This window comes from Anabrus simplex, chromosome 4, assembly GCF_040414725.1.
Source record: "Anabrus simplex isolate iqAnaSimp1 chromosome 4, ASM4041472v1, whole genome shotgun sequence".
NCBI classification, from domain to species: Eukaryota; Metazoa; Arthropoda; class Insecta; order Orthoptera; family Tettigoniidae; genus Anabrus; species Anabrus simplex.
Window position 1 is genome coordinate 9,269,503 of NC_090268.1, and position 26,061 is coordinate 9,295,563.

General features: G+C 41.5%; 1 protein-coding gene across 1 annotated transcript in view; it reads right to left on the bottom strand.

The window, feature by feature from the left end:
* LOC136872117 (uncharacterized) overlaps positions 1 to 26,061 on the bottom strand; it is a 740,234-nt gene that overhangs the window by 191,533 nt on the left and 522,640 nt on the right. Inside the window, exon 11 of the mRNA XM_067145963.2 lies at positions 12,933 to 13,057. Within this exon, the coding sequence (XP_067002064.2) occupies positions 12,933 to 13,057 (125 nt within the window). The remainder of the gene's footprint in view (positions 1 to 12,932; positions 13,058 to 26,061) is intronic.

Sequence of the window (26,061 nt, forward strand, 5' to 3'; positions counted from 1 at the left end):
AACACACTATGAAATATAGAATTAAACGTTACATTTCTTTAAAAACAATAATTACTACTACCACGATTAACATTACAGTTTGAACCGACTATCTTACGATCCGGATGCTAACACGTCGCCAACCCTACAGTTTAAAGTTGATTACAGCTAAGATACAATTTCTATTATTTGCCTGGTGCGGAAATGGGAAACTACTGAACGCATCTTCAGAGTGCGCCTCGAACCTGCCCGCTCCAAGTTGACAGCTTTATGCAGTTGCATGTGAATAAACGGTAACATAATAATCACTGCCTACTATTACTCTGCATCGTAAAACTACACACGCATAAACAAGATGCATCTAGTTTCCGAAGGCGTTGACGTGTAAATTATTAGCACTGCACAGTAGAAACGCACAAACTTACTTGAAATTAACAATACTTACATACTGAAAGGGAAAAGAACAGATCTGCATTTAACACACAGAACATTCAAAGTAAATATTTGCATGCCGTGAGCTCGCTGGCTCGCGACCGGAAGTAAGTGTGCGTCGACTGCATGTCGTGGCTTACAGAGAAATATTGTACCGAGTTAAGATTACGTGGATTTTAAATTGCCCGCCACCACATACGTAAGGTGGCAACAATGAGGTTTAGCCCCATTTAGCCGAGGTTTGCGATGTTCTGCTGTTTAAAATTCCGTGCCCACATGGTTAAAGATGGCAGCTGTCATCTGGACAGGTGTCAAAAGGCATGTGGATTTTAAATTCCACGTCACGACGTGCATAAAGTGGTAGCAATGAGGTTTAGTGCCGTGAAGATGGCAGCAGTGAGGTTAGCGATACTCTATTGTCCTTAAAAGTGAGGTTAGGGTCCGTCAAGATGACAGCTGTCAAGGTGGACAAGCACGTGGCTTTGTTTACAAACAAGAGTACGTGGTTGTAACGTCACGGTCACGTGGTATGCTGCGTCAGCATGCGAAATTCAAAATCCACGCCCATGTGGTTAGAACCACGTGCCTAAGGTGGTAGCCGTGGGGTTTATTGCCGTAAAGATGGCAGCACGATGGTCTGTTGTTTAAAGATGGCAGCTGTCAGCTTGACAGCTGTCAAAAAGCTCGTGGCTTTGTTTACAAACAAGAACACGTGGTCATGACGTCACGGTCACGTGATCATAACGTCGCGAGGTCAATGACCCCTGTCCGTGGTCAATGACCTTTGATTGTGACGTAGCAGAAAAAGTGCTGACTCATTTATGGCCGTGGGAGTACCACTGTCCTACTACTTCTTTGGAAGTCACACATTCAAAGGCTCTTTCGAGGGCCGCACAAAGGCTTGCCCAAAAGCTCAATTCCCTGGAGGAGCTCTCGGTATGTCATCTCAACACTGAATGCCTCAGAAGATCAAAATGCGAAATATACTGGTACTAATCAGATGTAATGTACACCTATGGAATGTTTAAATAAACATAGCATCCCAGAAGCACTAATTAAAAATGTTCAGATGTTGTATGATAGTTGTGAAAATAGTGAGCAAGTAGGATATGGAAGATCTCAGTGGTTTAAAACAAGAAGAGGTGTCCAATAAGGGAGTTCTCTTTCCCCGTTGCTCTTCATTTCACTCATGGATACCATTATACAGGAACTCAAAGAAGATCTTAATGCATCTCATTTGTTTTTGCTGATGATGTTGCCATTTGTGGAAAAACTGAGAGAGATGTTCAGAGGAGACTGGACCTTTGAAAGCAGAGTTTATAGAATATAAGTTAACTGTGAGAAAGAGCAAAACAGTGATGTCGGAAGCTGGCAGGACAAATACAGCTTGTAACCTCATCCTCGAGGGAGAGAAGATTGAATTTTGAATGCCTTATATATCCGGGGAGTACATTATCAAATGACGAAAGTGCCAAGATCGAAGTGTTGACCAGAGATACAAGAACGACGTATCTAAGACGCTGACGAATTGTAAATATCACATGTATGCAGATGATATTCAATTATATATTCACACAAAGCCTAATGACTTAAACAACTCAATCACTAAGCTGAACGAAGACCCAGCAAATGTTAATGACTGGACTAACAGACATGGCCTGGAAATGAACCCATCAAAATCACAGGCCATCATAATTGGTAGTATAAATCTCATGCTAAAATACAAAACACGTCTATACCCAGTGTTATGCTCAGTGGAATACCACTAACATTTAGCGATCATGTAAAGAACCTTGGAATAGTATTCGAGAAATATTTAAGTTGGTCGGAACATGTCACAAAAGTTTGTCAAAGAGTATTCTGTTCATTACATTCTGCAAAAAGGATGATTGACTTCCTTCCAAGAAGCACAAGAAAATTATTAGTTCAGAGTCTAATATTTCCAATATTTGTCTACGGAGATGTAGTTTGTACTAGTATGAGCAAAACACTTTTATGTCGACTATAGCGAGCCTACAATGCTTGTGCTCCATTCGTATTAAATATCCCAATCCAAACTCATATTCGCCCTTTCCTCATTCAGCTGCCATGGCTAAGATTGACGGAACGACGTAAAGACCACGCTGTTTCCCTTCTCCACAGTATTCTGCAAACAAGCAAACCAGACTATCTTAGAACAGACTTTAAATACCTCTCCTCTTCCGATAGAGCTCCCTCAAGGTCATACACACCTTCCCTCTTGTCTATTCCCATTCACCACAGTAACTCGTACAACAACTCATTCATACCTGCTACCATACGTTCCTGGAACTCAATCCCAGCTCAAATTAGAGGCATAGGCAATCCGAGGCTATTTAAAAGGAAATGTTTAATATGGTACTCAAATATGTAAAAAGTAGATTTCACCAACGTAAACATTTAATAATTATCTCTTAATTATCAATAACGATAGAAAATTATAGAGGTTAAGTAAATTAATTTTAGTAATTTTTAGAAATATGTGTAAATATGATTTTATGTACATTATTCTATAAATTGTATAAAGGTGTTGTATAATATGGTTTGGTATAATAGCAGGCTTCATAGCCTGAACCCCGCGATATAAGAAAGGCAAACTAAACTAAACTAAACAAAAAGGATCCAAATTCTTCCATCAAGTACGGAACATGGCATGGGACAAGGGAGTTCATCAGAGGGCTAAACAGACCCTGTTCCTGCCCATCATGACGTGTAGTCTGGAGAGTCGTGTCAAGTCAACTGCAAGCTGTTGAAATGGAGTTCCTTAGATCAGCTGTACAGGAAACAAGGGAGGATAGAATTAGGAATGATGAGATATGAAGGTCAACCTGACCATGGAAGAAAGGCTGAACACCAAGGAAGTAATCGTTCCAGGCGGAAGACCAATTGGACGCCCTAGAGAATAGAGGAGAAGCATAAAATGTACTATGGAGTAAAGAAGCATACCGGGATCGTAATGACTGGAGGCACAAAACATCTTACCAGGCTCGCTGGAAGGAATTCATGATGATGATAGTGATGAATGTAGACCCATGGTATGTCAAAAATAATGGCACCACTCACAGGTAACACAAACCCTTGGTGTTTCGCACATAAGAGTACTACTCAAAAGCAACGCAGACCCATGGTTTTCCTCAGATAGTGGTACTAATCATGGGCGCCATCTAAAACCCTGGATTCATCTTTGAACTTCACACTTAAGTTTCTACACAACATTGAGTCCTTCAGTCCAGTGAAGTAAACAATGACTCTTGTATAATCTGTGCTATCACGCTGACGTTTGTGAGGTGCATTTAAGAAATTAAATTTCCGGCGCGCTTCCTGGTAAGAAAAGTCCAGTGTCATGATCTCCATTATTTTCTCACTGAAACACACAGGATATTTCCTATCTCGAGGAGAATGAAACACCTGTTCGGAGGTGTGCATTGTTACGCGCCTTGAGCTCCTCTGCCGCATGCAACGCACGCAGGCTGATTCGAACAACGAGATACCATGTGTCCGAACCTTTGGGATTGATGGCAGCGCAAGGGAGGGGGATGTACAGCCTCACTTCGCAGCGATAGTTGATGATGATGCTTGATGTTTAGAGGGGCCTAACATCTAGGTCATCGGCCCCTAATGGTACGAAATGTGACGAACATACATACATACATACATACATACATACATACATACATACATACATACATACATACATACATACATACATACATACATACATACATACATACATACATACATACATACATACATACATACATTCATACATACATACATACATACTGAACCCTTTTGGTCCATATCGAAGGATACCTACCTTTCTTACCTATCAGCAAAGTTCATAAGATCTGTCTCTTGGGTCGTATCGGGTTCTTCGTCACTTGCTGAGGTAAAGGTAGGGTTCAGTAGTTCTAATCTATCTACTCAAATGAAAGGTTTGTTTAAAAATGTTCCTATTTAGTCAAGTATTTCATTAAGCATTTCTGATTTATCAACGGTATCATTTAACTCAATCGTGTCCAATGGACACCACAATTATTTTTACATAGAAGGTCAGAACACTGGTGTGATCCTTTGACGTAACTGCCTGATGGGCATTCTTACTAGAAACCATTGTCTCAATTATTAATTAAAGAAAGGAAAGTCCGGAAATCCTTAAATTCGGCTTCCATGTGAGACTACATGTACCATCACAGTGATGGTCCAGCCCTCGTAACACGAACTCTGGAGTCTGGGTATAATTAAAGCAGTCCAATCGGTGTGTGCCACGCAGTGGTTATACGGCATGGACCCTTAATTGAATCGATGTGACCTGCGACTCTGTCATGGACCGACATCTAAACTTCTAAGTTACTTTAAAGTCATTGTGGGTGATGACCGCAAGGAAAATGATGCTACAGTGGCATATGGCCCTAATCTAAGTCACTGAGGTTGATGACCCCCTGACCATCCAAGTTTCTAAACTGAAGGCTAAACACTTAAGTTACATCGGTTGATGACCAAAGTTTCCACTTTACTATCCCCAGCACATTCACTGCTCAATCAATCAAAGTTAAATAATACAACAATAGCAATGCTCACAATACTTTGTGGCAGTAAAATCCATTACCTTTGGATATGTCCCCTTAATCGTTACGTTAACATTTACGCATTCCCCAGAAAACAAACTAAGATTTCCGGAATGCATCTCCAAGTTATTCGCTTGATTTAAAGTTATTTCAAACTACGGTTTTCACTTAATTTAATAATTAAATAAATTTAAATGATTTAATGAAATCTTAATGAACAACAAATTCTATCTCCGCGGAATAATGGTTTCTTCAGAAATTCCTACGCAATTGTGACGTTAAATTTTTAATACTGTGATGTTTATCTGTTGATTCCGATAGCTGGAAAAGAACTATTACATCATTCATGTCCAGTTTATATCTTCTTTCATGACCTCACACTTTAAATCTAATCTAACCCTAGCCATTATTAACACTTGGATAACCCTAATAATTACGTACAAACCAAAGTAATTCACCGTATAATGTAAGCCAATTACGATGTCATATCTCGTCATAACATTTTATAAAGTTTGCGCACACCTCACAGACAAAACAATCATCACTACAATCGCTCTATATTTTGGACAACCCTGAATTTGGCTAATCTTGCTCATTATACTCTAAGTCCGTGGTCTCAAATGCACATTACGTTCTCAATTAAACAAATTTACCGTGTCTAATAACACACATGTTATTCCCGGATGAAAATTTCAACTAAAATCCAACATTTAACGTTATCCTTTGCGGAGAAATGCACTCTCAATTCAATGCGTAACACACTCTGCATGTTCCGTTATCCGGGCGGCGAACCCCTATCAGCTGGCGGCATATCGCCCCAACACTCGCTTGGCAGTGATATGAGACATCTGGTCGTTCTACCTGACTGGCCTCTCAGAATGCAACCTTTAAACTCTGCCGACATAATTACACAAATACGATATTCTAACCAACAAAATGCACATAGATTCAACTTCAAAATGCCCACAATAATTGTACACATCGCAAATTAATACCGGCGCGGATTCTTGTATACTGCTTTCCATTCCCAACATTATGAAATCTTCCTCGGGCTTCCACAAGTCCCGGCTTCATTGACAGGTCTCCAACACCTGATTCATAAATCTCATCTCGACTCACACGACAAAACTAACCTCTGTTTCCCAAACCCACGACTATCACTGACAAGAGAACTGGAATAAAATCCTTACTAGAAGCCATGACGTCTAATAACGCACAGTGCTTTATTAATGAATAACTTTGCATAAAATGATATCGTATTTTAATAACTGGATTTTCACGAAAATGACTGTAAAATTCTACTAAATCTTTTTTTATTGTCAATCAGACACAGTTTAAATAGGCCTAGAAAAACGTTCACTGCGCGACCAAATTCATCACTCTATACTCTCACCCGACAGCGCGCTTCCACTCGGTTGAAAATGGGTAACTATGGATTTCTTATATTATTTACGTCAAAATTCAGACAGAAAAATTTTACGTCGAATGAACATCTTAATTTGACATCACAAAATATAGGCACTAATCACACGGAAATGACGATCTACATTGGACGTGATATCACTTCGAAACCCTACTTAATAACGTTTTACAACATCATACGGCACTCGCAAGACTTTGAAAATTTATCCAAGTGGAAAAGAAAACAAATGACCCTTTTTCGTCGTATTCTGACATTTACAAAAACCACATAGGGGCGACCAACTGCGTCGTATATACCCCCTTCAAATACATGTAATTTAGACATCATGAAACAAGATATAATAGGTGGTAAGATGGTAAGTCACATACCTTAAGCCACGCCAGCGTTCATCATAGGGCTCACCTGTGACCCTGGCATTTTTATTTAGCCATTTTTACATTTCTGGCTGTACAGATCACTTTATTCTTCCGGTTTCCTGGAAATAAAACATAAAATAAAGAAAATACCCTTCACTTGTTCTTGTTGAGCGCACACGATGGACTGTAATTATTTCCGCACACGAATTACTTTCTTTATCACATACAAATTTATTCGGTCCCTCGACCGTCCTTTTTGGTACAATTATTTCCACTCAAGAAAAATTGTCTCCACATGGAGTCAAGACTCCAGCCACAACGGCTAAAAATCTGTTGGTTGGACTTAGTCTACTTTTGTCGTTCGATTTTTACAGAGCAGCTCAACCCTCTGTCTTCAGCCTCGTGATACAAACTGCAGGGGGCTTCATCATGGCGTCACTTCTTATTTATAGAAACTTCCCCCTCTCTCCAGGCATCTCCCTTTGCCGCCAAGAAAATTTTCGTAACCTTAACTAAACTGTAATTACATGAGTTTTGAAGGTGACTACATACTTGCTACATTTCCGGCGGTAGTGTTCATGGACATTTAAAATTTATACATATAAAATTAGCTGGATAAATGACCTCATTTGGTAGACATTATATTTTGTCGACTTGGCTTGGGTACACCATACACACGCTCTCTTCTGAAATAGCCCCAAAATGACTTAAGATCCTTCCGCCGTTGACACGTGCGAATGACGTCACGTATCCCAGAGCGTGGGACAGAAGCTAGCTACTCCCTCGCCACGTGTCAACTCAGTGCTCAAGAATCGAACTTCTTATTCCAATTGCCAATTTAATACATAATATTCTTAGGGCACAAAGGTCATGGGTTCATACTGTATCACGAGGCTGAAGACAGAGGGTTGAGCTGCTCTGTAAAATCGAACGACAAAAGTAGACTAAGTCCAACCAACAGATTTTAGCCGTTGTGGCTGGGGTCTTGACTCCATTGTTTAGAGGGGCCTAACATCTAGGTCATCGTCCCCTAATGGTACGACATGAGACGAACATACATACATACATACATACATACATACATACATACATACATACATACATACATACATACATACAGTATAATCATAGACTGTTATGCCCTTCAGCGTTCAGTCTGCAAGCCTCTGAGAATTTACTAAACGTAACCACAATCCTCGATTTACAACTAGTGTTGTGGCTTCATTTAGTTCTATACCTCTTATCTTTAAATCGTTAGAAACCGAGTCTAACCATCGTCGTCTTGGTCTCCCTCTACTTCTCTTACCCTCCATAGCAGAGTCCATTATTCTCCTACGTAAGCTATCCTCCGCCATTCGCCACACATGGCCCCACCACCGAAGCCGGTTTATGCCTACAGCTTCATCCATCGAGTTCATTCCTAAATTAGCCTTTATCTCCTCATTCCGAGTTCCCTCCTGCCATGGCTCCCACCTGTTTGTAACAGCAATCGTTCTTGCTACTTTCATGTCTGTTACTTCTAACTTGTGAATAAGATATCCTGAGTCCACCTAGCTTCCGCTCCTGTAAAGCAAAGTTGGTCTGAAAACAGACCGATGTAAAGATAGTTTCGTTTGGGAACTGACTTCCTTCGTACAGAATACTGCTGATCGCAACTGCGAGCTCACTGCATTAGCTTTACTACACCTTGATTCAATCTCACTTACTGTATTACCATCCTGGGAGAACACACAACCTAAATACTTGAAATTATCGACCTGTTGTAGCTTTGTATCACCAATCTGACATTCAATTCTGTTGAATTTCTTACCTACTGACATCAATTTAGTCTTCGAGAGGCTAATTTTCATACCATACTCATTGCACCTATTTTCAAGTTCCAAGATATTAGACTGCAGGCTTTCGGCACAGTCTGCAATTAAGACCAAGTCGTCAGCATAGACCAAACTGCTTACTACATTTCCATCTAACTGAATCCCTCCCTGCCATTTTATACCTTTCAGCAGATGATCCATGTAAACTACGAACAGCAAAGGTGAAAGATTACAGCCTTGTCTAACTCCTGTAAGTACCCTAAACCAAGAAATAATTCTACCATCAATTCTCACTGAAGCCCAATTGTCAACATACATACCTTTGATTGATTTTAATAATCTATCTTTAATTCCATAGTCCCCCAGTATAGTGAACATATTTTCCCTCGGTACCCTGTCATATGCTTTCTCTAGATCTTCGAAACATAAACACAACTGCCTACTCCTCTCGTAGCATTTTTCAATTACCTGGCGCATACTAAAAATCTGATCCTGACAGCCTCTCTGTGGTCTGAAACCACACTGGTTTTCATCCAACTTCCTCTCAACGACTGATCGCACCCTCCCTTCCAAGATGCCAGTGAATACTTTGCCTGGTATACTAATCAATGGGATACCTCGGTAGTTGTTGCAATCCTTCCTGTTCCATTGCTTATAGATAGGTGCAATTACTGCTTTTGTCCAATCTGAAGGTACCTTACCAACACTCCACGCTAATTTTACTACTCTGTGAAGCCATTTCGTCCCTGCCTACCCACTATACTTCACCATTTCAGGTCAAATTTCATCTATTCCTGCTGCCTTATGACAACGATTTTTTTTTACCATCCTGTCCACTTTCTCAAGCATAATTTCACCAACATCATTTTCCTCCTCCCCATGAGCTTGGCTGTTTGCAACACCACCAGGATGATTTCCTTTTACATTGAGAAGATGTTCAAAATATTCCCTCCACCTCTCCAGTGATTCCCTGGGATCTATTATGAGTTCACGTGAATTACTCAAAACACTGTTCATTTCCTTTTTCCCTCCCTTCCTAACATTCTTTATTACTGTCCAGAAAGGTTTCCCTGCTGCTTGACCTGGCCTTTCCAGGTTATTACCAAAATCTTCCCATGACTTCTTTTTGGATTCAACAACTATTTGTTTCGCTCTGTTTCTTTCATCTACGTACAAATCCCTGTCCGCCTCGGCCCCTGTTTTGAGCCATTTCTGATAAGCCTTCTTTTTACGTTTACAGGCTGCTCTCACTTCATCATTCCACCAAGATGTTCGCCTTTTCCCACCTTTACACACAGTTGTTCCTAGGCATTCCCTTGCTGTTTCTACTACAGCATACCTGTATGTCAACCATTCGCTGTCTATATCCTGAACCTGCTTACTGTCTACTGTTCGAAACTTCTCACTAATCATATCCATGTACTTCTGTCTAATTTCCTCGTCCTGGATATTTTCTACCCTTATTCGTTTGCATACAGATTTCATTTTCTCTACCGCAGGCCTAGAGATACTTAGTTCACTACAGATTATATAGTGGTCTGTATCATCGAAAAATCCCCGAAAAACTCGTACATTCCTAACAGATTTCCGGAATTCAAAGTCTGTTAAGATATAGTCTATTATGGATCTGGTACCCCTAGCCTCCCATGTGTAGCGGTGAATAGCCTTATGCTTGAAGAATGTATTCGTGACAGCTAAACCCACACTAGCACAGAAGTCCAGCAAACGCTTCCCATTCCCCTTAGCTTCCATACCATACCCACATTTGCCAATCACCCTTTCGTATCCTTCAGTTCTCTTCCCAACTCTCGCATTGAAATCGCCCATTAGCACTATCTATCCTTGCTGTTTACCCTGACCACGACGTCTCCCAATGCTTCATAAAATTTGTCAACTTCATCCTCATCTGCACCCTCACATGGTGAATACACGGACACAATTCTTGTCCTAATTCCCCCAACTGACAAATCTACCCACATCATTCGCACATTTACGTGCCAACAGAAACTATGTTGCGTGCAATGGTATGATGAAGAATGCATGAACGAATATGAATTTAAAACAATCAGTAGATCCGACCTGCAATGCCTCACCTTTCCAGAAATAATATTACTGACCAAGGGACTGCATCCAAAGCACAATCCTGAATCCATGATGCTTCTTGTCTAAAGGAGTTCAATATCCAGGCCAACGGTCCCTCATAATGGCACTTATCGTTAGTAAAGTAGAACCATGGTATTTCTCAGGTTGCGGTACTAATCAAACGTAGCGTAAACTCACGGTGTTTCAAACATTATGGTACTATTCACAAGTATTGTACGTCGTACAGGTAACGCAGACCTCTGGTGTTTCTCACACAATGGCGAATCTCATAGGCTACGCAAACCCATAGTGCTCCTCACCTAGGTATACTAATCACGGGCAACGTTAGACCGTGGTGTTCCGCATTAAGTGGTACTAATCACAGGTACTGGAGACCCACAGTGAACCATTCTTTGATGCTACTAATCACAAAACTATCGAGTACCTAACAGAGTGGTACTACTCGCAAGTAAAGGCGACTCATGGTTTTCCCCGCGTGATGGTACTAATTACAAGTGGTTTCTTGGTTCTGATTCAATCATCCTTTGGCCGCACCTTTTAGTCTTCTCTTACGGCAGGCAGGGGATACCGTGGGAGTATTCTTCGCCTGTGTCCCCGAACCACAGAACAAAGAAGAAGAAAGAAGGGATCCGTCACTTCGAAAATTGAAGTAACGGACGAAGAAAGGCAAGGGCCACGAAGATCGTGAAAATGAAAGACTCCCTAGGCCTCGAATGCTCCAATACCATCGGGGTCGGAGAGTAACAAGAGTTGACCAAGGGAGGTCGGACAGGATAGATGAAAGTGAGGAGCCTAGCAAAAGTGGAAGAAATGCTAGGACTCAGCTAAGGGCCCCACGGTCGCTAACCTCGCCCCCAAGTTGAGAGCCCCTGGGGCCCCTTTTAGTCGCCTCTTAAGACAGGCAGAGGATTGTATGAGTTTATTCTACATGTGCGTCCCCCACCGGTAAGGGGTTCGCAGCGATAGGTTGTTCCCTTGACTTCTTCTGGTAAGGCTGACAATTTGAAGGAGGAATTAACGCACCCGTAGCAACGTCCTCGCCGTTGACTTCGCGCGTAATGCGCGGACGTGTGTCACGCCACGGTGCTTCATGTCTTCCATCAACTCACCGTCAGTGTTCAAGATGAGATCGCGGTGGATGATAACCACCAGATTCAAGGTTTTGTGTTCTTCCAGTTTGACGGGGATTTGTCCAAAGTGATCGCACTTGAGCAACAGATCAGCTAGATCATCTTAAGGAGCAAACTACCATTGTGCATTTACTTATTTACTTCAGATGCCGTATACACCTTCGGTGTGTCGACAAAAGAGGATTGATTTGTCCATCGGTACTGGTAGCGAACCCAAACTCACAAGCTGCCTTGTTCCCAGGGGTTTGCTCCCCTGAGGGAATCAAAAGTTAGAGATTGCGGTGGCGGATTACCTTGGACAGGCTTGAGGCACTTCGAAGCCAGGGCCGAAATTATCTTCTCCGAATGTCACCCACTCCGATCACGGGCCTCTGTAGCCGAACCAATACGGGCTGACTGAGCCCTAGAATGCACTCCCACAAATCATCTTCAATAGCATGTACCCGATAGCGCATACACAGTAAAAAAAAAGGAAATTCATAATAATATATTCTTCTGAAATTCGGCTGTGCGGGGACTTGCGTTGTCCGAGGGATACTGCTGGTGGGTACATGGAGATCCTACTCAACTGGGTTTTTGATATACCGTCGTTCCTTCGAGCGTAATCGCACACGTAAATGGCCCCTCCCCAAGAAGCACGTACAGTACATAAAGAATTTTGATTCTGTCTACAATTAACCCTTAAGAAAAAAAGAAAAAAAGTAAAGAGGGGAGCGATGGCCACATGACCATTTTAATCGCCTTCTACAACAGGAAGGGATTACCGTGGATGTATTCAACCCCTCCCATTCAGAGGAGGTAAAACAAATTGTAACAAAGCCACAATCCACTTTTATACATAGGTCACACCTTCTAGTCACCTCTTATGACATGCAGGGGATACCGTGGGTGTACCCCACCAACACAGTGTATTATTGAATCTAAGGACTCAAGTTCAATAAGTAGGTTAGTCGGAAAAAGTATGGAGGTTTACGTCAGTTCTAGAGACATTAACCGGGTGTTGACGTGTGTTATGGAGAGATAGCAACAACCATAGTCTAGTTTTATGATTCGAATTTTGCTGATGTGAAAGGGCAAAACGTATTGAAAGAAAGAATCGGAGTACTAACCATCATGGAAAACGAATGCGCCATCCATGAACTCGTTGTCAGTCGATGATAATGGAGGTGAGGGCCGTCTCAAAACTAACGTCATGATATTATCAGAGGAAAGGAACGTCTGCTGCTCCAAGAACCTGTTAACAAACATATTGAGTTAGTGAGACGAAAAGGGGAACTGAAGTAATTAGGAGAATGAATAAAACTTGCCCTACAGACTACAAAACTTAACAATAATATTCGAAAATAGCGTTAAAGAGAAAGAAATAGATGCTTTTAACTGTGGCGATATTGTGCTGGTTAATTACTGTAATTAAAGCCGAAAAGAGAAAGAGAAGGACCCAGAAAAATTATGGAAAGAGGAAACCAAATAAGATGATGATGCTTGTTGTTAAAGGGGCCTAATACCTAGGTCGTCGGTCCATAATGGAGAGAAATGTACTTATAGATGTACATACCGACTGCGATTTAAAAATGAGAAATAATCAATGGAGCTAATTCTCAGTGGGTTACTTTCTTTAAAGTGAATTAAAAGTAAATCGAAATTGACTTTGAAGTCGCATCATATATATACGATAATTAAAATAACACACTAAAATACACAAAGACAACCGAAAACAGAGTCAATAGAATAAAATTAGTTAACAGTAAAATAAAAATTAAAAAATAGGAAATACACTTTTAAACACTATAACACAGGACACTATGCCTCATAACACGGATGACAAAATCTGCTGACTGGTCGTCGTTTCGTAGGCTAAGCGAAATAACCCTCCGAAGTTCTAGACTAAGGCACAGATCCCGTGTATAGCCGCCATCTTGCACAGTAGCCCCTGTGCCAGCTCTCTCATTTTCTACTTACTACAGGGAGCTGGCGCGGGTGCTACTGTGCAAGATGGAGGCTATACACGGGCTCTTACGGAAAACAATGGCGCAGGGGAGGATAGGCGGTATACATAGGACTTAGTACGATGGCCTCAGCTAAAGCCATCTTGCACAGTAGCACCCGCGCCAGCTTCCTGTAGTAAGTAGAAAATGAGAGAGCTGGCACAGGGGCTACTGTGCAAGATGGCGGCTATACACGGGATCTGTGCCGTAGTCTAGAACTTCAGACTGTACTCAGCTAAAGACCCCGAGTTCGTCAATGCAGACACAACAACAGCGCAGTCCTATGTGTACCGCCTATCCTCCTCTGCGCCATCTTCTTCCGTAAGAGCCCGTGTATAGCCGCCATCTTGCACAGTAGCACCCGCGCCAGCTTCCTGTAGTAAGTAGAAAATGAGAGAGCTGGCACAGGGGCTACTGTGCAAGATGGCGGCTATACACGGGATCTGTGCCGTAGTCTAGAACTTCAGACTGTACGTCAGTTAGTTGAGTCTGCTTATAGCGTCGGTGTAGTGCGTCTCGTTCTTTCATCATAGTCTTAACATCAGCAATCAGCCAAGGGCAGGGTGGACGTGTTACTCTCACAGAACGCTTTGGTGCATTGCAGTTATCTTGCATAGCAGCCCTTGCCTCATTTCTCGAATATCGGGCTGATAAAACTGATAGTGATACGTCATGCGTTACCAGTTGAGAGCCCTTAAATAAATAAATAAATAATGTAGACCTAAGGGGCGCACAACTTGTAACTTATGACCTATTAGTTTTATCGGAGTGATATTCGAGAACGGATGATGATGATGAAGATGTTTGTTGTTTAAAGTGGCCTCACATCCAAGGTCATCGGCGCCTGATGGTACGAGATGGAAGAAAACGACATGATAATTAAAATTTTAAAATGTATCCACAGACTAATGTTTAAGAGAAATGGTGATGAAAAATGATTATGAGATTAAAACAATCAGTGGATCTAATTCGCAATGCCTTATTTTCTAATAAAATTATAGAAAATTACATGTGAAAATGGAATAAGGTATTGCATGGAAGCACACACACACACACACACACATGTATATATAGACTAACTGAGCAAATGTCATGCGATATCGGAGCACTGATGCGCAGGTGTGTTGTCTGCGCACCACACGCCCCCTGTGCCAGCGGCAGTTGTATACGAGACCTTGTGAGCAGTGGCTCTGCATGTGACAGGTGTAACATGGAACGTCGTCGTGAGCTGACACCGTTTGAACGGGGTATGGTGGTCGGTGCCCGATGGATGGGAAGTGCGATTTCGGAAGTAGTGCGGGAATTCGGCTTCACACGATCAACCGTGTCCAGGGAGTATCGTAAATGGTTGAATGTGGGTGTCACCGCCCACAACAGACGAACGACCGGCCGTCCAGCCACCCTCGATGACCGTGACCGGCGGCTTCTGAAACGGATTGTCAATAGTGACAGACGGGCAACCGTGCAACAAATCACGGCTCAATTCAACACAGGCCGTGCTAGACACGTCTCCCAGTGGACAATCCGTAGGAACGTGGGTTCTATGGGGTATGGGAGCTGGCGCCGCACACGTCATCGGGCACAACGACGCGCATTTGTCACCAGTCACCAGGAATGGACACTGGAACAATGGCGTAACGTGATGTGGTCGGACGAACCACTATTTCAACTGCACCATGCCGATGGGAGGCACCTTGTATGGCGCAGACCACATGAAGCGATGAATCCTGCCTGCCTCGAAGGTGTGGTCCAGGCGCTTGTGTCTCTGTTATGGTCTGGGGTGCATTTTCCTGGTATGGAATGGGCCCTCTAGTTGTTCTGGAAGAGACTTTGAATGGTACGCGGTAAGTTGAGCTGCTCGGAAATCATCTCCACCCATTTTTGGCCTTCCAGCGCCCAGACGGTTCTGCGGTGTTTCAAGATGATAACGCGCCACCACATCGCCCGGGAATGGTTCCAGAAACATGCAGCGGAGGTCGAACTACTGCCATGGCCACCCAGGAGCCCCGATATGAACCCTATCGAGCATATCTGGGATGTCCTGGAACGCAGGCTCCGTGCCATGGATCCTGCACCCACGAACAGACCAGCATTGGCGGCCGCTCTGCAAACGATTTGGTGTGAGCTGCGTCCAGATGACTACGAGGGACTTGTCGACTCACTTCCAAGGCATCTCACTACAGTTCGCCGGGCTAGAGGAGGCCGCAATCCCTATTAGGTGACTATCCCATGACATTTGCTAAGTCAGTTTATATATATGTACCGGGAGGTACATCTCAACGCCGCGCATTTAAAATTAGCGCCTTAATGAACTCCTCTATCGAACTAATGTGGAAACTACTACAACTAGAAATTGGATCTTTAATCAGAAGCTGTCACCACCGAAATATTATGTAATTTTGTTATTATAAAGTTTCCTAAACTGAGTGAATTTCTACTTGTTTTGTTTGCCATTCATCAAGAAATTTGAACATTCTCCCATAGATGACACTACAAAAAATGTATGATCATGCCCTCTGGTGCAAAGTGAAAGAGCCTAAAATTTAAAGAAGTTTTGTATTTCTAGGGTTTTGTAACTGATCGGTGTTCATTTCATTTTGGGTTGGCAATATTTACCTTTTCTTTCCACCAGTTTTTAATCTAGCCAATCCCAAATTTCTTTAATTAATTTTCAACCTATCACAGGCTTCTTGTTCGATTCTGAGTGTAACTTTGAAATTGACCAATTAAATTGAGATGGTGTGGCTGGTTTAGTCTTGAATGATCTCGAACCTTCCCTGAGGGTTTATAAATTGCAGATTTTCACGTTTCTTGGCCAATTGATCGACGTCAATCTGAGCGTGTGTGTGTTCAGCTAGAACTTCTACAAGGTAATGGCCACATAACTTTATTCTTTCTTGCTACCGAAGGAAAGGACCGATTCTTTAGTATGTAACAACTTTTGTAAAATGTATCTTTCTTCCGGATAATGTAAAAACTTCATAAAATCTTTAACTGTAAACCGGGGATAGAGAGTGGAGTACCCTCTCGAGCTCCCCTTCATCTTGGTTTGGGGTGACTACGTTTTTCTCTAACTGTTTTTCCTACTGTAATGTGTAAATGTAATTTCTATACGAGTCACCTCAGTAGTTTAAGAATAGCCCCTGTTTCATCGGCGATGACCTTCGATGTTAGGCCCCTTTAAACAACAAGCATCATCATCATCATGTTTCATCGGGCTAGAGCCCTTTAGGTTTTTAAGTGTTCATTATAATGCAAAGCAGTGTGCCTCCATTCACTTTGTGTTTGGGCCAGTTATCTAACCTGTTCTTTTTCCATGGAGGCACAGTAGGATGAGTGTTATATACCCCTGTATAAATTATTTTCAAATTGTAAGTTGTGCCCTGAGAGGGCAGTAATTGTAAGTTGATGTTCCCTTGAGTAGTCTTGGAAAACTGAGAGCCTGATAGCTCTTTTTCAAGTTTTGTAGTAGTAAAGAGTGCCTCTGGAAGGCAAGTGCTCGTAAATTAGAGGATTTCTGCCCTTGAGTGATTTGTGCTTTTTGTAAATTTGAGCTAGGAGCTCAGGAAATGTAAAGCGAAGGGCTTGAAGCCCAGGATCTGTTAAGACCACTTATCTTGTCTTTTCCTAGACTTGTTTTAAGATTATCACTGTACCTGATGTTTCAGTGTTATGAAAAATTGTTAAGTTTGCAACGGATCAGACACCAGAACAAACTAAATTCTGACAAGATAAATTGTCCTTATGACCTTGCTCCTCGATGGCGATCGTAATTAACATGCCCACGAATCATGATATAGATAATTAACAACAATTGCAAGCTAGGCGCCAGGCTTCGAAATTAAATGTAATTTGAAACCGAATTTACATGTAGAAAGTACTAAACTTAATTCAATGAGACTATTCCGGTCGTGAGGTATAAGGATACTAACCATTAAATACTATGTGGAAAAACATAGGGAACCTACTAAAAAGTAAATTATTTAACGATGTACAAAGAAAAAAGTTTTATTCCATAAAAGGATGAAATTCCGTAAAAACGAGTTATTACCAAAATTGAAAATTACCGACAGATTACAATTAAATACAACACGCGTGGACTTGCGATAACAAGGCTAACTAATGCTCACGGGAGGTTAATCTTTTCGTCGTCTTTTTCCGTGGTTGATAGTTCTCGTACCTGTTCCAACAGCATCATCCTTGGCATCTGCTTCATGGAATGGATTCCACCCTGAATCGATCACTCCCTATTGTGCTAAAGTACCAAAACCGTAGTACCAGCCTTACGATGTGAAATTCCACACCGGAATGAATTGAATAGAGAGGACTGAAACATCCAGTCCTTCTATATTATATGAACTTATCTTTCTAAATAATCTGAGTAAGTCTCACAGAGCAGATAAGAAATATTGAGTGTATGCACATCATCAGCGATGCACTCAGATAGCAGAGTGACTCTCTAGAAAACCGTAGACTACCTGAGAATGGAGACTCTAGAAAGATTGATGCAGAATGATCCTCATCAAGCAGTGTAGATCTATATAAATCCTCTTCAAATTCCCACTTCCTCCCTCGATGTCACATGACATCACGTTCCAATGAGAGACGACATACGTCGCCACCCTGTCGATATATAGATGTAGTGTCTGTCCTTGACAGAAAAAGCCCTCCTGATAGGAGCACGTGATATGGGATGATTTAGCGTCCCAAAAACGAGATTATGTATCTTCCTCTTGCTGTTGCGTACGTTTCCAAGAACCATCCAAATTAACCTGCTATTCCTGGACTATTGCGAGACACCAAGTAGCCTGTTAGCGCAAGACCAGGCTTGACATTACAACGAAATATTCGAATATATTACAATTAAAACTTATTTCTCTTTCTTACGTACCAATTACATAAATTATGATGATGGACGTTAATAATGAATAAAATTATATATGATACATGATACATATATATATATATATATATACAATTAATTCAGGTGGGCAATCAAATTATGCAAATGTCGTGGCGACCACGATATTACAAGTTTGAAGTTCTGAAAATATAACCTTCAGTTTAAGTTTTACATTAATTATGATATTGTAGTTAGACCGTTTCAAGCCCGCACCTTCCTTCATCATATCTGCGTTCCACAGACACCCCGGAACAAGTGGCAGCAGAGCGTGGTTGAATGGGACTCAATTAAGTCCTTTTTGACGGCTAAATTTAGAATCCGCATCGATCCGAAATCTAAGAATTTTCTCAGTCGCTGGATTTTTTCTTCTAAATTTGTAAATTTTCTATCATCATGTCTGGCCCTCGTGAAGTCCTCCATCCCGGCTACTTGCGTAAGGAGGAATTAATTTATGAATTACTAATTAGAAATGTTCAATCTGGAGGCACGGTTGTGGAGGATACAACCAAACTTAAAGAGTCCTTAAAATTACGACTTTGTATCCCAACTTTGGGGGAAAAGAAATTGATGAGGCTGTATCCACTATCACGGACAACACCACCGAGCTAACGTCTGTAGTAAGTTTTTGTGAAGTGAGTGATCCATCTCCCAATCAACTTAAAAGAGTGCAGGCTAGACTGTTCCATTTTTATCACAGGGTTAGGGACCTATTGTGTCTCAAACTAAAAGAAGATCATGCTAAGGAAGCTAGTAACCTTGTTGAACATCTTTCTGAAATCTCAAATGAAGTTAGTCAATTGTTGACTGGGGCAGCTGCTCACAAAACCGACCAAGCCCCTGCGACAAACATTGTAAGTGAGGAGGATTCTTCCAAGGGTGGAGAAAGTAGGAAATCTGTGGTAAATCAACAAACTTCTACCCCATTAGGAAACGAGTCTGATCGTCGTACATCAATTCCACGCTTCTGTTTGAATAATGCTGTGTCTGAAGCTTCTCAACCCCCTCGGGCGTTACCTATTATGTCAGCTGGATGTAGCAGTTTCCCTCATCCATTGGCTATGTTGCTTAGAGGAATTTCAAAGTTTCCTGTAAATTCTACTAACGAAGTCATTTCATTTTTAAAATTTTTAGTTGAATTCCAAGATCACGCTCTTGTGTTTTCTCTCTCTCATTTCCAAATTCTTCTAATTATTCACCCTCTCGGACAAAATAGTCAAAGCAATAGCTGAACAATCTTCCATAGAAGACTTCCACGCCCATCTGCTGGCTAACTTTATTCCGGCTCGAGCCCTGTCATCATTCATTCAAAAGTACTACTTCAGAGTACAGTGACTAGATGAAAATCTGACAGAATTCATCCAAGATAATAAGTTTTACACCCGGGTATTCGCTCTTCATTTCCCGGATGATCAAATCGTGTAGACGATTGTTGAAGGGATTTCACCGCCCTACAGGTCGTATCTGTGGTTCGCGTCGCGTCCTCAAACTTTTGCACAATTAGAGGCTATGGCGGTCTCAGCCTAAGGAGTGCGGTATGCCCACATCTTACGAGTCGCTAAGGAACCCCCTCCGTCTTCTAATAGTTTTCGGCCTTCACCTCGCCGAACATTCACCATCCGTAAATGCTGTGCTTGTGGGTCTACGGAACATGTCCGTAGCAAGTGCCTTTTGATCAAACCCAGTGGGACAAGGAATGGAACAGGGTCATTGCAAGGATGTTTCAAATGTGGCTCGTTTACTCACTTCGCCAAAAATTGCCCTAATGCCAAAAGCACCCCATCCTGCTCAACTTCTGGTGCAACCTCCACGAACTCTAATTATCGTAAGTGACTAGTGTCATCGGCTGAGTCGGCAGGTCCATCTTTCCAAGGCTCAGCCCCTGTCAAACCCACCGAAAGCTCGGAACAGGGTAGAAGTTCTTCTAACCCCGCATTTGAATGCCCTAAAGAATGCCTTAGGATTGCGGCGGAGACCCCCGCACTTGCACATTTTCTTAAAATTGTGTTGAATAGTGAAAGGGTCACTGCTCTATTAGACTCAGATAGTGTTTGTTCTATTATTTCGGCTGAATGGTACTCTAAATTAAAGAGCATTTGTAAGTTTCCTGACCATTTTTCATCTTCTGTTCAATGCGTTTCGGCTACCTCCTCTCCCTTAGATATTTTAGGGTTCATCTTTGCCAAAATTCGTATTTCCAAATTCACCTGGAAAGTAAAATTGTTCGTGGCTAAACACTTGTCTTACCCCGTAATAATGGGAGCGGATTTAATGTCTTCCACTGGTCTAGTGCTTGACATTCAGAGCAAGTCGTGCACCTTCAAATTTGCTAAATATTGTAAAATTTCTTTGCTAAAATGTAATTCTGTGTCATGTTCATCTGTTTCACCTACCCAGGATGAGATATTGTTAGACCTTAGACATCTACCTGAGGAGCAGGCTGAGAGTATTCGTAAACTGTGTCAGTCGTTTCCAGATGTATTTTCCGATGCTCTTGGTGTTACTGACCTAATCGAATACAAGATTTAGGTTACGGATTCTATCCCGGTTAGATTTCCGCCTTATAGGCTGTCTCCACCTAAAATGAAGGCCCTTAAAGAGATCATCGACCAAATGTTAAAGACGGAATTATTCGACCCTCTAAGTCGGCGTACTTCATCGCCCATTTTTCTGGTGCCGAAACCCCAAGGTGGCTTCAGGCCCGTACTCTCTTGCACGAATTTTGAAATAGAATTTTTTAAAAAAATTCTCATATGTCCTTACGGTGCTGCAATCTGTCCCACGCTTATGAAACTATAAAGTGATATAATAAAAATCTTCCGGGCTATTATGCCGTGGTCCACTCCTCACGCTTCTCCCAGACGTTTCGACTACTCCTGCGGTAGTCATCTTCTGTGGCGTCGTGTAGATACGCTCTCCTGTATCCTGTATCCCGCAATGGAAACGTAACAGATAACATATATTGTCATGGAGAGTTAGCATGACAATTCAAATGCCAATTAATTTCAGACCTCATATGAGGCTGTCATACACGAGAGGGTTAAATCGGAAGGTGGTGTTACAATCTGTGCCTCCTCCCGACCTTCACTCTTGTTTTTCATGGTTTCGGAAAGCTACGTTCTTCACCATCCTCGATCTCAATTAAGCGTACAATCAGATCCCTCTAGGCGAAGAATCGAAACATCTAACAGCTTTTGCCACGGATTGGAACTTGTATGAGTACAACCGCGTGCCTTTCTGGTTCCCCACGGAGGCAGCTGTGCTCACTAGACTGTTAGATAGGGTCTTCTCCGACATCAAATTTGAATATTTGTATCATTATATTGATGATGCCGTCGTATTTTCTGAGACCTTTGAAGAGCATCTAGATCATCTGAAGGAAGTACTCAATCGCCTTCGTAAGGATGGGTTGACTGTGAAGTTATCTAAGGTAGCTTTTGCTAAGCCTTCCATGTCATTCTAGGGCATATCGTGTCGCCCGATTGTGTTTCTATCGATCATTCCAGAACGCATGCCATCCATGATTTCAAACCTCCTAAGGATGTCAAAGGTGTTGCCAGGTTCATAAGCATGGTGAATTTCTTCAGGATACTTATTCATAACTTCGCTAACAGAGCGGCGCCCTAGAACTTACTTCGTAGGAAAGGCGTCAAATTTGAGTGGGGACCGTCTCAACAAGCCGCTTTTGAAGATCTGAAATTAGCTCTTTGTAACGCCCTGGTTCTTGCAATACCTGATTTTTCGAAGAAATTCATCGTTCAGACCGACGCCTCCTCATCGTCGGTGGTCGCGGTGCTTCTGAAGGAAACTGAACTCGGAAGGCGACCCATCGCCTACGCATCTAGGACAATATCGGCCCAAGAGGCCAAATATTCCATCTATGAACTTGAGGGTTTGGCAGTTTTATTTGCACTAGAGATGTTCCGCCTCTATCTGGAACACGACAAGTTCGACTTTGAAACAGATAACCAAGCCTTAAGTTGGGTATTATCTAGGCCGCGTCGTACTGGTCGTATAGCCTGGTGGGCCATCAGGATTTCTGCCTTCCAGTTTGATGTGAAGCATATCAGAGAATCCGAAAATGTTGTTGCGGATGGACTAAGCCGCATGTTTTCTCAGGATGTGGAGACCACCGAACAGGAAGATAGCTCTTCTTCTCCCGTGACCATACCTTCGGGTGTGAATGCCATTCTAACTGAAGCCCCCATGTTGTTTAGGGACATTGAAAAATATCAACATGAAGATCCTGTGCTGGCCCCTGTTATTGAGACCCTCTGTTCCGGGGAACATGTCGTCTCTTATGTATTGAGGAGCGGGGTTTTGTGTTGCCCGTCGAGGCATGACCAAAAGATGAAATTAGTAGTTTCAGCCGTGCTTGTACCTATGATCTTCAAGTACTATCATGAGACCCCATTAGGGGGGCATTTAGATATCTTCAAAACTCGGGAAAAGATCCGAGAGATGTTCATTTGGAAATGTATGGAAGGCGAAATTCGAGAATTGGTAAAGGCTTGTAAATCTTGTTTGCTCAGTAAACCCACATTGTCCACTAAGCTAGGTCTATTATCTTCTCATCAAGCGTCGCGCCCCATGGAACGCCTATATAATGTGCCATTTCACTGTTATGAGAAGTTACGACCGTAAGTAGAACAAAGATGGAACCCATGTATCTTGGAATAATTAACGCCGAAAGGTCTGATCATACCGCATGTGAAGGCGAAAGTACTCACATCAAGTGGGAGAGAAGAAGAATTAAGATCCAGAAGGCAGTGAAAAGGATCGAACGGGAATATTGTTACTAACAATTATGAGAAAAATTAGAAAAACGAGATTGGATTGCTACCTAAAAAAATATACGAGTTGAAGACGGAAGTAACTGCACTAGAATTTTAAGGTCGGTACAACAAGAAATCAGCTCAGCGGGATAAAGAATGAATTTTTAGAAGCTACATTGCGAATTGAGTGGGAGACTAATAATTTCATTCAGCGAACTCCAAGAGACGTGAAGAGAGGGAAATAACAGCAACAAGTTTACGTCACTGCAGTCCCTGCGGACGTACTTCACGATATTGCCGAAGTGAAGAGTTACAGAAAGGGAATCCTACAATAACTCGAAATTGAGTGAAGAAAGAGAATTAATCATTTCAAATTATAAACTTACATCACCCTAAGGAGAATATTCAGCAAGTAAATCAACTCTTTCAAAGGGAGCAATCTTCGCATTAGACAGTTTCTCACAGTTATTCACAATGGAAATGCTAATTAATCTTATATGCTATTCTGTTCCAACTAGACCACAGATGAACAAGATGCTCTAAGGAGATGATAAGCCAGACTGCCCAAATGGGTGCCGCAGGATGACGTTGCCGACCGAAATGACTGAGCCCAGAGGAGGAATATGCGAATATTTCCCGTCCACCCAGGGAAATAAAAAGCGACGTTTCAATATGTCCTGTCAACTGGACATATGACGGCGACTGGAGCTGCTGAATTCAGATAAGTCTTACTTTTAAATCAGTGTAATAATGTTTATATTCAACTGTAAGTGTAGTATGATTTATTAATTTGGTGACGTGGCTATGCACTTAATGGTTTTCATGTAGAGTTTTGCTAATTAGGAAATGAACGTGTAGCAATTTCATGTACTGTTTATCTTACGAGCAAGCATAAAGAAATGCAAATAAGATCGGAGTGACATCTGTTGGTTAGAACGCACACTTGGTAGTGTCAACAAAATCTCAGTTAGGAGGACGAATTAAACACATGTGCTGTCACAAATGTTTTCTAATACCAATCTATTCTCAGACGAGAGGAACGTAGTAACTTCTTAGGCGACATCCTATCACTGATGACTGAATGGAAATGTAGGAATGATATTCAACGGTCAAGTCTTCACACCATGCACCACTCTAGATAGCATATTTCAGACGAGACTAGTAGAGTAGTCGTTAACAAGTATAATGTCGCACCTATGTTTAGCTTAAAATGACGAGAGGATTTGGAACTTTAAATGGTATATGTATCTTATTGGTTCTGGTTGAACTTTTTATGAGAACTACATTGATTTGAAAGGGGGACTTGTCGGACTTCACGCAGAATAAATTGACGTAAATAAAGAAGCATTAATATTCAACATTCGACATTCAATATTCAATATTCAATGTTCGTTATTCCATATCCAACATTGTGACTTAGCTATGTACGGAAGTATTAGGAACTATCCTCCCAGATTAGCACCCATAAGTATTTATTAGTATGTTGAGAAGGATAGGATTATTCTATGGCAGTAAATGAATATGAGCTCCGAGGGAGAGCTAGCAGTTAATTCAAACCTGATATGTAGTAGGGAAAAATTCCAATTCTTGAGATATGGTTATAAGTCTCAAAATGCGTCCTGGATACCATGAAGAAGACACCCTCAGTCTATATTTTTGCTTATTGGAACTCATGTTGTAAATATTTTTCTTTTCCTTTGCTAGGGTGCACCCAAACAAATAAAATTTTTTTGTTACCCAGATAAGTTACTAACTATACAGATAAGTTATTCTTTAGTTGTCCAAGTAAGTTTTCAATTACTTATACGAATTTTTAATTACCTATGTTAGAAAATATTTCACTAAGTTAAGTAGTCAAACATATTTGACTTCGTTTCAATCCATTAATTGAACGCTTTATTCCAATTTGATTATAGCTTTAAGGGCCTAAGAGGGAGAATTTGACATTTTCTTTTGGACTTATGATTTTTAATTTGATAATTATGAGTTGGAGCATAATGGTATTCAACTTAATACTGGCTTATGCGGAACTTAATACCTTGCCATACACTGTATTCTGTCCCTGATTTTGTGGGCAAGCATGACCTGAGCACTTAATGTAGTGGATTCCAGTAGATCTATTACAGATGATGACAAAATCAAACAACTTTTACTTTAGAATGTATAGTGGGCGCCGGATGGGCTAAATACCGGTGGATTCTCCATAAACATTGCTTACATATATTTTTGCACGATACCGCCCTTTTCTTCGATTCTTCTTTCCACCCAGAAATGTGGAAGTGCTGAATGAAGGAATGATATAGAGCAATTAGAAGAGAAACGGAAATGATTAATTAAATATTGAGTGGAGAAAGAGGTAGACTTATGAGGTTAAGTCCATGTTCCCTAGAAATAGGCCAAGTGAACAGTCGATCATACAGTTTCCTTTACCAGATTTTTCTTGTGGAGGATAGCTCAATATTCGAATTCTGGATTGAAACATTTGTATAATAAACAAATATGTAAAATGTTAAACAGTTCTTTCAATGTGTTCGTAGTATAGAGACCTAGATTTAAGTAAATGAGAGCGGTAACATCT